The sequence below is a fragment of the Hippocampus guttulatus genome, chromosome 21 (assembly GCF_054856545.1).
Source record: "Hippocampus guttulatus isolate MCC_2025c chromosome 21, RoL_Hgut_1.0, whole genome shotgun sequence".
NCBI lineage: Eukaryota > Metazoa > Chordata > Actinopteri > Syngnathiformes > Syngnathidae > Hippocampus > Hippocampus guttulatus.
In genome coordinates this window covers 1,029,960-1,042,868 of record NC_141281.1, presented here as the reverse complement: position 1 = coordinate 1,042,868, position 12,909 = coordinate 1,029,960, and the positions used below count along the sequence as shown (strand labels likewise).

Sequence of the window (12,909 nt, the reverse complement as noted above, 5' to 3'; positions counted from 1 at the left end):
TCAGCTTGGTGTCCAATTCAACCGGGACCAACCGAAGTCAATTTGTGAGTAAATTAAGATGACATTATCATTTTTTTCTGTTATAATATTTCTTTCCAGGTGGCAATTTTGCAAATCTGCTCCAATTTGATTTGGCAATCCACGCACACACACACACACACAAAAAAGGGTCATTCAATAAATAAGGTGAACTTTTCGGTATAGGGACTTCTAATACAGATAGAAGCTTACCGGGACTTTTTTGTTTGTTTGTTTGTTTTTGCTGCCACTTTGTCCAAGAGGATGTTTCCTCCCCAGGCACACTTTTTATGCACGTCTGCTGGCAAAAGTACCAGTGGCGACCGCACTTTTTTTGGGCGCTTTTCAGGGTGCTGGGGCTTAATTCCAGGGAGCTCAGGCTTACATCAGCCATGACACTTCGGATTTTGCCACTGACACCTGCCCAAGGCAGGTGTCCTTTGCCCAGCCACGGTTTGACGTAGACCAGGGGTCACCAACCTTTTTGAGAGTGAGAGCTACTTCATGTGTCCTGATAGTGTGAAGCGCTACCAAATACAGATACATGCCTGAAATAACATTTGTACAAATTACATTTAATAATATTAGAATATTAGATAGATACTGTAGCTAGCTAGCTAGATAGCCAAATAGGTAGCTGTAGAATCGATACTACTGCCCGTGTTTGCATTTTGAAATCATAATTTCGACTAGCACAATCCCAGCACTGGCAGGCTACTGGTGTGGTTCTCACGGGCTACCTGGTGCCTGCAGGCACCACGTTGGTGACCCCTGACGTAGACGTACACCGGCCTGTCGCACTCGGAGCTTGGGCCACAACACTTGGAATTATTGCATTGTCCGAGGCAGGTGTCCTTTGCCACACTTGGACACACACTGGCCTGTTTCACCCGGAGCTCAGGCCATGGCACTTTGAATTATTCCACTGCCAGAAGCAGGCTGTCACACCGCGGTGAGAGTTGTTTGTTTTTGTATGGTCACTTCCTGTTTTATTTTGAAAGAATGACTCTCCTCTCGTTTCAGCTCACTTACCCTTCCTCCTGTGCCAGTCTGATTGTCAGCCCCGCTCAGATTGTTTCCACCCTTACCTTGTGTTTTAATGGTTCTTTGTCTCCCTTTGTCCTGTCCCAGTGTGTTTCGTCCTTATGCATGCACCCCAGCCTCTCGCCACAGATCTGACCGGTCCTTGCCCTGGTTCCACAGCCTTGTCATTTTGAGTAGTCAGTGGCTGATCTTCAAATAAATATCTTCTTTTACTCTCAACCCTGCAACTGTGTTCTGTGTCCAAGCCTGGTTCTGACACAGGTGTCCTTTGCCCTGCCGCACTTAGATTCAGGCCCTCCCGCCCCTTCGTACCCGCCGGCGGAGGTAGAGAGGGAAGGGTGTGGTTGGAACCCGCCAACAAAAACTCGGATCGAGGAATGACTTTTAATAGATTGGAGCAAGGGAGCTGCTCTGCTATGAATGAAAGCCTGACCCAGAATTGGTTTGTCTGCAAGTCATTTAACACCCAACTCTCCACACACGAGTTGGAGTAAACCGGAGAGGGGGCACCCATCGTCCAGGCGCACCCCAGCCCAGTGTTGAATGGCGCCGGCGCTGCTTACCCTGACCAACCGGGGGGCCGCATCGAAGCGGGATTCTGACTTAGAGGCGTTCAGTCATCATCCTTTGCACCACTGGTTCCTCAGCCAAGCACATACCAAATGTCCGAACCTGTGATTCCTGTCGTACTGAGCAGGATTGCTTTCACGACAACACATCCTGGGTAGGGTCAAACTAAACTCATGACTATCTCATGGCAGTCTAAACGTCACCGGTACTGTGACGCTTTCCAGGGAATGTGCCCCTCACATTCTATGGTGTCCTCACTGAGAAAATATGACTGTCCCGGGGGCACCCGAGGGCTTATCCAGATCTATCAAATTTTAAAAAAATAAATAAAGGAAGTGTACAGTGAATTTTGGGACAATGGTGGGAGTCACAATGAACTGAATACATTTCCCATGCAGCACATTGAAACTTTCTCTCATCATGTAAATTTTGCTGATTAAGCTCGCTGCTGCACTTTATTTTTTTCTTCTTTGGCTTTGCATAGGAATTAACAGACAAATGAATCCATCTATAAACTAATTGCTTACCGAGGTAACCACCACTGAGTTAGTTTAGAAGTTCAGAAAAATGTGAAAAGAAAAAAAAAATGTTCACATTGTTGGCTTTTTTTTCCATCATAGTATGTATGAATTTTTTCCATCACAATTCCCCACACTAAAATTCCCCACACAACACCCCAATGACATCAATAACATTTTCCTCCATCCATTCATCCAGCCATCCATTTTCCAATCCACTTATACTCACAAGGGTCGCGGGCGTGCTGGAGCCGAGAACATTTACATTCTTTTCAAATTTGTTAGTTGTTGTTTTCTTTTGTGCACATTTGTTGAAAATAAAGGAAAAAATCACATTTGTATTATCAGCATTTGCTCATTACTTTCCCCATGCACTTCTGGCATCAATTCCAGCCTCATCTAATTTTGAATGTGATACCGCAAGCTTGGCACACCGAACTTTAAGCAGTCTTTTCTATAACTTATATGTGCATATCTATTTTAGATGAGCAGGATACATATTATGTGGTAAATGTTTCATTCATTTGTGTTGCAAGGTTATTAGTTAACCAAAAAAAAAAAAACGAAATAATAAAAAAATGATATTGAGAAAACATTTTTGTTAGTGGTCCAAAAAAAAAGGAATATATATATATATATATATATATATATATATATATATAGGCCTTCTGCTTGGCTTCGACGAAGGCGGACGCTTCTGCACTGCTCCCCTGCCCTCCCACCTTTTTTTCCCTGCTCGCCACTTAGTCTTGTGCAGTCTTTGTCTAACTTTTTTTCCCTAGCCTCCTACCGTGTTTTCATCCGAAGAACTAACCATGGAATTAGTTGGCTGGTCTCTCGATGTAATTGACAAAAAATTTTCAACGAAAAGAGCGGGCAGTGGGGAGCCTGCTTGCCCTCTGGGGACACTTGCTGCCGGATACGCCCTGGATCCATGGAGAAAGTGGAGACCGGTGTGCCTGACAGTACTGTCCGTGGAGGATGTGGAAGACATCTACATTATTGGCCTTCTGATAACAGGTATGCTGCTGTTTGCAGCTTGCTGTTCTATCGCAAAATTCAACCGACGGGAGCGGATCTATTGGAAGTGAAGAAGCTGCGGGTCACTCTGGATGGCTTGGCGCGAATGTCCAACACTCAGACTCAAGCGGTGACTGAGCTCAGCCGCAATATTGTTGCGGTCTTGGAGCGAATCCGCGCGATCGATAATACCATGGAGACGTTGGAATCCACGCTGCGGAAAGAATTTCGGGATCAGACTGAGACCAAGGACTCAAGGCTGTCTGGAATTGTTGGCGGCCGTCTCTCCAAAACAAACAACGCTATCTGGCCTTTCCCCTGGATGGAAATACGCACGGAGTCTAGGGCCCCCACCACCAACCCCCCTCCTTCTCGGCCATGGACTGATAAGCCGGGACTGTCTTCATGATGAGCAGACCTCGACGAAGCAGCTATGACCTGTACACGCATACACATACACAACTGGACAACCACACGCGCATACACATCCTTGTTATCACCGTCTTCATCGCTCCGATTCTTTTTCCCCCGTGACGTGGTTCGATAATGCGGAGCGCAACGGTGACCGTGCAGCTGGTCATTCTCGGACGCGTCGCGGTTACCCTACCCTACCCCCCCCCCCCCCCTTCCCATTCATCCCCCCCTTATACATGTTATGTCTCGTGACTTGTTGTAACTGTCAATTGCTTATTCATGTGCTAGGGTCTTTTTTTATCCTGGACTTAAATTATCCTCGGAAGAGGATAGTTCGAGCGTGGTTTTTTTTCCCTCTCCCTACCCAGCGTTTTTCCTTTCTGAATTCTGATTGTAATTTCCCCATTGCGGGACAAATAAAGCATATCTTAATCTTAATATATATATATATATGCTTGGGGCAAAAATTAGCACATCACACCATCCAGTGTGGGTCCTTGGGCAAGACCCTTCACGCTAATGCCTACTTCATACAATGATGAGAGACAATAAAACGAATGACATCAGACGTCGCCCGGCCCGGCCAAACAAGGTCTGCGTTAGGTGCTGGGGAACCAGAGCACCTTGATGAAAAATGGGCGAGTGGAACAAAGCGGAGATGGGCGCTATGTGAAAACATGGTTCGGTTGGAATGCTTCTACACAAGCAACCCTAGTCAGAGGGGTTACATGCAGAGAATATGGGCTGAATGGTTACTTCGAAACCCACAGTCACGGTTGACCACGAAACAACTAGTAGTTCATTGTTCCAACATCCACAAACGGCAATTGCTGTCACAACTTGAGATTGATGAGGTACAACACAGATTCCATGGCGAAGGGCGCCAGGCTGCCAGATCAGAAGAAAGAACTCTAAAATGTATAGGGAGCCAATGAAGGGATGCCAGAGTAGGAGTTATGTGCTCCCTCTTATGAGTACCAGTAAAGAGGCGAGCAGTAGCATTCGGGACAAACTGGAGACACTTAATGGAGGATTGGCTGACTCCAAAGGAATGTGCATTACAGTCATCCAGCTGGGATTTGACGAAGGCATGAATTACTGTTTCAAAATGGTCATGAGAAAGGAGAGGTCTTACTTTAGCCAACTGCCGAAGATGAAATTAGCTGGATTTAACAACGGCACCAATTTGTCGGTCCAATTTAAAAACACTGTCCAGTTTATGACCCAAGTTTGAGACTGTTTGCTTAAGATAAGGAGCCAGGGGGCTAAATTCTACAGAATGGGATGTACAAGGGCCACTGGGACCAAACACCATCACTTCTGTCTTCTTTTCATTGAAGTTCAAGAAATTTAGTGCCATCCAGGTCTTGATTTCCTCCAGGCAGGATAAAAGTGGCCTTAATGTCCTTAGTGGCCTTAGTCATCCGCATAGCAGTGGAAGGAAATATCATGTTTCCTTCAGGTGGAACCCAATGGGAGAAGATGCAGTGAGAACAGCCAAGGCCCCAGAATTGAGCCTCGTGGAACACCACACAATAGTTGGGCAGTTAACGAGTCAGCGTAGTGAAGGCTAACACAACACAGCAAAAACATGCTGGTCTTTGATGTTTTTTTTTCTTGTTTTTTTTTTTTTGTTTGTTTGGAGTTTTTTTTTTTTTAAAGGCAATACTTTTTTCACAGCTTAATACATCTTTGTATTCTGTTAGCTAGACTTTTGCCAAAGTCACAAATCACAGGCACCTTGACTTGCAGTGCTTACACAACGCCAAAGAGCAATTATATTTTGGGAGTACCGACTATTTATATGAAGAATGAATTCAGTTTTGACAAATAGATAAACTGTTTTGGCAGACATATGGCCTTTTGCAGGTAATCGATGTGTTGTGCTGAACCCTCCAGGTCATTTGAACCATCCACATTATTTGGTTTTGGTTTGGTTTGGTTTGTTTAATGAACATAAAACATATACAGTCATAATTTGACAGAAAATAAGATAAGATATCCTTTACTTGTCCCACACTGGGGAAATTTACAGCCTCCAGCAGCAAGAATGTAGGCATAAAGAAGAAAGAAGAAAAAACAAACAAACACCGTTCAATTAAGTGCAATATAAATACAAAATGGATAAATCGCAGTGCTATTTACAGTTGTTTTCCACATCATTTAATTATTATTAATATTATTGTTGCTATTTTTTATTCAGCAGCCTGACAGCAGTTGGTAGGAACGAGCGTCGGTATCTCTCCTTCTTGCAGCGCGGGTGTAACAGTCTCTGGCTGAAGGAGCTACCTAGTGCTGTCAGGGCGGGCTGGAGAGGGTGGGAGGGACTGTCCATCATAGCTTTTAGCTTAGTTAGCATCCTTCTGTTGCCCACCTCCTCCAGAGTGTCAAGGGAGCAGCCCAGGACAGAACTGGCCTTCCTGACCAGTCGCTCCAGTCTCTTTCTGTCCCGGGCTGAGATGCTGCCTGACCAGCAGACAATGCCATAATGGATGGCCGAGGCCACCACCGAGTTATAGAAAGTCTTAAGGAGCGACCCCTGAATCCCAAAAGACCTCAGTTTCCTGAGTAGGAAGAGTCGGCTCTGTCCTTTCCTAATCAGGGTGTCCATGTTTGTAGACCAGTCCAGTTTGTTGTTCAGCAGAACACCTAGGTACTTGTAGGAGGTCACCCTCTCTATGTCCATACCCTGGATGTTCATCGGTGCTGGTGAGGACTGTTTCCTGCAGAAATCCACAACCAACTCCTTAGTTTTCCTAGGGTTGATCTTGAGGAGATTCTGCTGGCACCAGTCCACAAAGTCCTTCGTCATTCCCCTGTACTCCCGATCGTCCCCCTCTGTAATGAGGCCAACAATCGCAGAGTCATCGGAGAACTTCTGAAGGTGGCAGTTTGGAGTGGCGTGTCTGAAGTCCGAGGTGTAGAGGATGAACAGGAATGGAGCCAGAAAGGTCCCCTGCGGCGCTCCAGTGCTGCAGAGAAGCCTGTCCGACTCACAGCTCTGCAACCTCACGTACTGCGGCCGATTTGTGAGGTAGTCTATGATCCATGCTGTGAGATGGTGGTCCACTCCGGCGTTCTGCAGTTTGCCTCCCAGCAAGTTGGGCTGGATGGTGTTGAAGGCACTGGAGAAATCAAAGAACATGATTCTCACAGTGCTCCCAGCCTTCTCCAAGTGTGACAGCACTGAGTGGAGGAGGTAGATAATGGCGTCTTCCACGCCGATGCCAGGCTGATAGGCAAACTGCAGCGGGTCCAGTGGCTCACCAGCGGTCGAAGGTGGGCGAGGACGAGTCTCTCCAGCGTCTTCATCAGGTGAGACGCTGAAAAAATAAGGTAAATAAAATAGTAAAAAGGAAGAAATCAGTCTTCATTCAACACAGTTATGTTCAAGAGAGTAGGAAGAAGTAAAAAACTTATCTAGTCCTACCCCGTTTTGTGTTTATATCTAATAAATCATTTTTATATCAATCAGAAAGAAAGAAAGTAAGACGAAAGAAGTCTCCATTAAGGCTCATACTTTACCCTTAACCGTGATATTTTTACAACTTTTGGTTTGTATCGGGATTATATACATCCACACCCTGGCACTCTTGTGTCAATTTTCTCTTGTATTCATAATGGATATTTCAATACCTTTCTCTATTTATCAACTTAGTTCTGATTTATCATTATATTTAATGTTTAGAATTTATCATTTTAACTCTGATTGATGTTGGTTGTTTGTACTATGTTTTTGAATTTGTTTTTGAACTCAGCAAGCGATTTACTCATTTTCAGGTCCGTTTTGAAATTATTCCACAGATTAACACCTTTGATAGATACACTTCTTTGCATGATGTCTGTTCTTGTTTTGAGTTTTTTGAATAAGTTGGTACCTCTTAAATCATAGCTGCTTTCTCGAATTTCGAAAAACTTCTGAATGTTTTGGCAGAGCAGGTTATTGTGTGCTTTGTACATTAATTGGGCGATTTTAAAGTCAACCAGGTCATAAAATTTCAACGTATTTAATTTGATAAACAGTGGATTTGTGGGTTCCGTATATTTTGATCTATTAATAATTCGAATTGCTTTTTTTTGTAGTTTTAGAATAGGGAGTGTGTTTGTTTTGCAGGCATTTCCCCATATTTCCACACAGTATATGGTAATAATAATGAAGTGTATAATGTGTACAAAGATCTCTTATTTAGCACTTCCTTGGTTTTGTAGAGGATTTACGGTGGATCCTTGTGATATTGGTGGTACTGACTCTTTCAAATCCAGTTTGAAGCTTTTGTCAATAGTTTTGGGAGATATATGAGGTTTTTCAAATAACTGTATTGTTGCCCAGAACTGTAACACTGTTTGGCCAAATGGCTTCTTAGTTTTATAAATGTCATCTCTGTTTCAGGAAATTAGCCAAACCATTGGAGAAAAACTGTGTAAGAGGTATCAACAATTTTCCATATCAGAACATTTCATGCTTCTACTGTATATTAGTGCAGTGAATATTTTTGCTCCAACAAACAAATGAAGAGAATTGTTAAAAATGTTTTTTCTCAAACAAGTCTTGCCATACATAAGTCATGTGTTTTGACACTCAATCAATGAGGTTTTATTGACATTTGAAGTGACATTTTTTTTCCCCTGACAGTTGACAGGGCACTTGTGTAGTGGGCCTGCAATGTTGATCTTGCGTATTGTACATAGGGGTGACGGAATGTAGTTTCGAAGGCGTTGATTGATGCTTGTGAATAAGAGAACGCCTGACACAATGGATGGATTTTGGGTGTGTGTACGGCAAGGGTGTGGCTGAGGAGGAGGAGGGTGGGGGAGAGTGACGATATGTGTTCACGTACAGTATAGTTCACGTACATGTAGATTCGCTCAAACAAAATGAAATGTCAAGTATGTTTTTATGTCTCCACTACAGCAAAAATAGTCCCCACATTCAACATTACTAACACCAAGTATTTTTTTATTTTTTTTTATTTCGTTTGGGTGGGGTGGGCGTAAAATGCAATGAGCATATTAAATGTCATTACGTTACATTATGCCTCAGTGTTTGTTGGACTGCCAGGGATACAAATAACGGAGAACAAAACATAGCCTAGGGATTCCGATTCCAAACGATTCTTGATGTCAATTCTTTTCAGGTTGTCCATTTATTATTATAGCAGCCTGCAGGAGAGACTAAAATAACATTTGACACAGCCCGTGCCATTTGCGTGCTTTGCACTATGGTACTACACTGAGTGGCAAGAGAGGAAGTTTCTTCTCATCTCTCAGTTCCTTATTTCAAACAAATCTGTCTTGACAGAGCAGTCATTGAATCAGTCCTGTGTTCCTCCATCACAGTTTGGTTTGGGGCCGCTACAAAAAAAAGGACAAAATCCGACGGCATCGGACAGTTAGTACTGCGGAAAAAATCATTGGCACCGCCCTACCCACTCTTGAGGACTTGCACACCGCAAGAACCAAGACAAGGGCGTGGAAAATCCTATTGGACCCCCCACACCCTGCCCACCACCTTTTCCAGCTACTCCCCTCAGGCAAGCGCTACCGATCCATACGCAGCAAAAACAGCAGACACTCAAACAGCTTCTTCCCTCTCAACGCGGACTAAACCCACACAGGAAGGCCGAAGCCTGGAATCGAACCCAAGACCTCAGTACTGTCAGACTGACCTGCTAACCAGTGAACCACCATGCCTCACCCATACGGTGTATATACAAATCAATACTGTATGATAAACTATAATATATCTCTACCTACACCAATGAATTGGTTTAGTGCTGAATGAAACATGCTTCCTTTGATGTTTCCATCGTTGGCCCTTCAAAATTTGGAAGACAATCGAATGGTTGTCCAGTCGATTCTGGACGCTAGATGCCCATGTAAATCTGACCAACATGATATACCGGCCTAACTGGATGGTAAGTTTTTATCAGCACCCACCGAAATGAATTTTCACCCGCATTTGGTGACTTGGCAGTGTTAATTTAAAACTTTGGCTGGGGGTGGTTAATTTTAGCATTAAATACTGCCCAAAAATTGAACAATCACTAAAATAAATGGATTTAAATTGAAAACCCAAGAAATAACAAAAAATGAATAAAGATTGACAGTCTGACTCTGTGTACGATCCAGCCAGTGCATGCACATTTTTATGTCACTGTAGAGGACTTCAAAGACTTTCGCAGCGCAATCATCAGCACTTCCTTGATTTTAGCTACCAGTAGTCTCTTGAACCTCTTCAATCCACGACCTTGCGCCTCGATGCACATTTAAAGTTGTGGTCAAAGGATCGCCGAGCAAGGAACAAGGAACGTTGCAAAAAGAAAAAAGATCGAATCTATTTTATTTTGGGTAGTAGTTAATACTTGGATTATTTAAATATACTGATTTATGGTTACAACACAATGAATGTCGAACATGAATAGAATGTACTTTTGTCAATAGGCATTTGGTCACATCGACGAAATTAAGATGTTTTTGCATTTGACGCAATACAAACACCATCAATGCTCTAGGGATGTGTGGTCAGGAGAGGCAGAGCCTCACCTGCATGTTTAGGTTTAAAAAATAACAAAACGGGCTTGCACAGGAAGGTAATACATTTTGTTCTGAGGCAGAGGCATGCTGGGCTTCATCTTGAAAGAAAAGGCAAGACAATAACATGTTTTAATTTGATTTAACATGAGATCAGACGATGAAACATTCATTCAAAATTGAAATGAAAAACTATAATTGAAACGAAATTATTAATTCTTAATTCTGATATATATTTTTAAACTGCATTTGAAAATTCATTTTCTTTGCACAAAAGTCACTTCTTGGGTAATCTTTTAAACAAGAGCTTGTATTTCCTCATATGTTTTCTCTCTCTTTCTCAACTGCATTGCAATAGTTTTATCATAAACGCGTTATGTCCGATCAGTTGATTTCATTTAATTGCATTAACCACAAGTTAATCATAAACAGATTACTTGAATGAACCCCACAAAATCTAATTTTGTTTTAGTTTAAGTGATTATTCTCAAGCAGGCACTGTTGCAAGATTGAAAAAACCCCCCTCACAGACAGATGTTTTGTGTGCTCATGAATCCTCGAGGAATGAACCATTTTTGAGAATGAATTGGGTGGAAAGCTTAAGCTTTCACCTGCCCATCAACACCGCCTGCTACTGATATTGTATTACAGATATTTACAAGTCACAACTTAGTACAAACACTTATCAAGCGGAGGCGTAGGAGGTTTCAAGTTTGAAGCCAACCAACGTAGAAAAGCCCCACCTTGGAACCTTTCACTGTTTTACAAAAGAGAGCCGTTTAGACGAAAATATGTTCAAAAAGAAACATGTTTCGTCGAGGTAAAACGAAACAAAAATAATGTTAAAACATAATTAATCCTAAAACGTAAAAGTTACTGAATGGGCAGGCTGAATAATGTAACGGTTTACTCGTCGAAGGTATCATTTAGGTTGTACTCCCCCCCCATGTCCATATGTGAATGGTACCGACCATTAGTCATCGTCACATGATAAAGCTGGAATTTTTAGCCGGAAAAACGCACAGTAATTTAGTCATTCTTACTCTTTTGTCTTCTGACAGTGTTTGATAGACATCAAAATGATATGTGGAGGACTTACAGATGGTACAAATGCCGACGAAGAGATTCAGAAAATCTGCAACGAAGTGAGTATGGACATTTGACACTACAATTTTATTGTTGCCTGCTTTGAAAGTAAACGTTGCACACGAAAAACATGAAAACTAAACCAAATAATTTACAGGTAAAGTCTCAAGCTGAGCAAAAAACGCGGAAAAAATACGACGTCTTCGTCGCCAAGGATTACAAATCACAGGTTGTGGCTGGGACCAACTACTTCATCAAGGTAAGCACAACATCACACATTTTATTCCAATTTTATTTGTATTATTTGGGTCTGAGCAGCAATCTGCCAGGTACCTATTGTTTATGTAGAACTGTTATTATTATTATTATTATTACAAACCCAATTGCAGTGAAGTTGGGAGGTTGTGCTAAACATGAATACAAGCAGAATACAATCATTCATCCATTTCCGAACCGCTTTATCCTAACTAGGGCGCACTGTGAGGTCTATGTGCTGAGGTCATATTTTAACAAAGTCCTCCATGATGTTTTAAGATGAGAAGATAATTAGTCTCGCAATGGAGAAATTCCCAATTCACAGCAGCAAAGTTATGAAAGGAAGAAGTAGAACAACAAAATATAGGAGCTGCTGGAAAGGCAGCCACTCTCGCGGCGCCATTTTGAAGTCAAAATAACAAAAATAACACAACACAACCCATAGGACACAGACAGTCGTGCAATCTTCACCAATTTTCTGCATACACTTTGTAGTCTGAAGCAGTTATAGATGAAAGAGGAGAGGATCAAAGTGTCCTTTCACCAGTGGATCAGAGATGCCATGCTGAAAATGTGCACACGTCTGCTCCAAGCTAAGTTTTGAAAGCAAACCCGAAGCTGTAGCGTCCATTGACGAAAAGAGATTAGTTCACTTCTCCTGTCCCACGTAATCCGCTTCAAACTCCAAGCCGCGACTCCCAGTTCCAAAGCCGCATCGGCGCCCCGCGCTAACGCTCCTTTCTTCTCATCGTCGGCTCCTCAAGCCTTACATCCATCCAGCCGCAGACCGTTCAACAGCATCGATCTCTCCGCTGAACAAAGCGGGGCTTCAAACTTTGGGTGTTTGATCTAAACATCACACCCTCGAATACACGAAAATGTTTCATTTGATACAGCGCATTGCCAAGGCAACAGTGTCCGACGAAATAAAAAGATTTTGATATTTTCATCTTAAACATCTTTGGATGAATCAGGCAAACTTTGACGACGATCGGATAAATTATCTCTGAGGACCTTGTTCAGATATGACCTCTATGAAAGACCCCATTAATTACGGATTTCATTCCAAACAGGACATCTTCATTACGATTAAGATATCCTTTATTTGTCCCACACTGGGGAAATTTACAGCCTACAGCAGCAAGAATGTGGGTATGGGGATGAACCGCATAATGTATTTTCACGTATATATTTACAGTTTCTACATGTGTCAAACCATTGCCGTTCTTATACTTTGGTCGTAGGTGCACGTGGGAGGAGATGACCACATCCACATGCGCGTCTTCAAAAGTCTGCCATACGCCGGGTCAGTGCTGAAGCTGACTGAGGTCCAAGAGGACAAGACACATGCCGATGCCATTGAGTTCTTCTGAATGACAAAGGCTGACAGAAGCATCCCCATTTGTCTGTACAGTAACTAGTACATTGCAATTAAATACAAAATAATCCGCTA

The 12,909-nt window shown here is 42.7% G+C and overlaps 1 protein-coding gene across 1 annotated transcript; it reads left to right on the top strand.

The window, feature by feature from the left end:
* The first annotated feature begins 11,093 nt into the window (after nt 1-11,093).
* LOC147186607 (cystatin-B-like) lies at nt 11,094-12,909 on the top strand. Its single transcript, XM_086101307.1, has 3 exons — nt 11,094-11,260; nt 11,359-11,460; nt 12,701-12,909. The coding sequence occupies exons 1-3, from the start codon at nt 11,195-11,197 to the stop codon at nt 12,827-12,829; spliced, it is 297 nt and encodes a 98-aa protein (XP_085957433.1). The 5' UTR covers nt 11,094-11,194; the 3' UTR covers nt 12,830-12,909.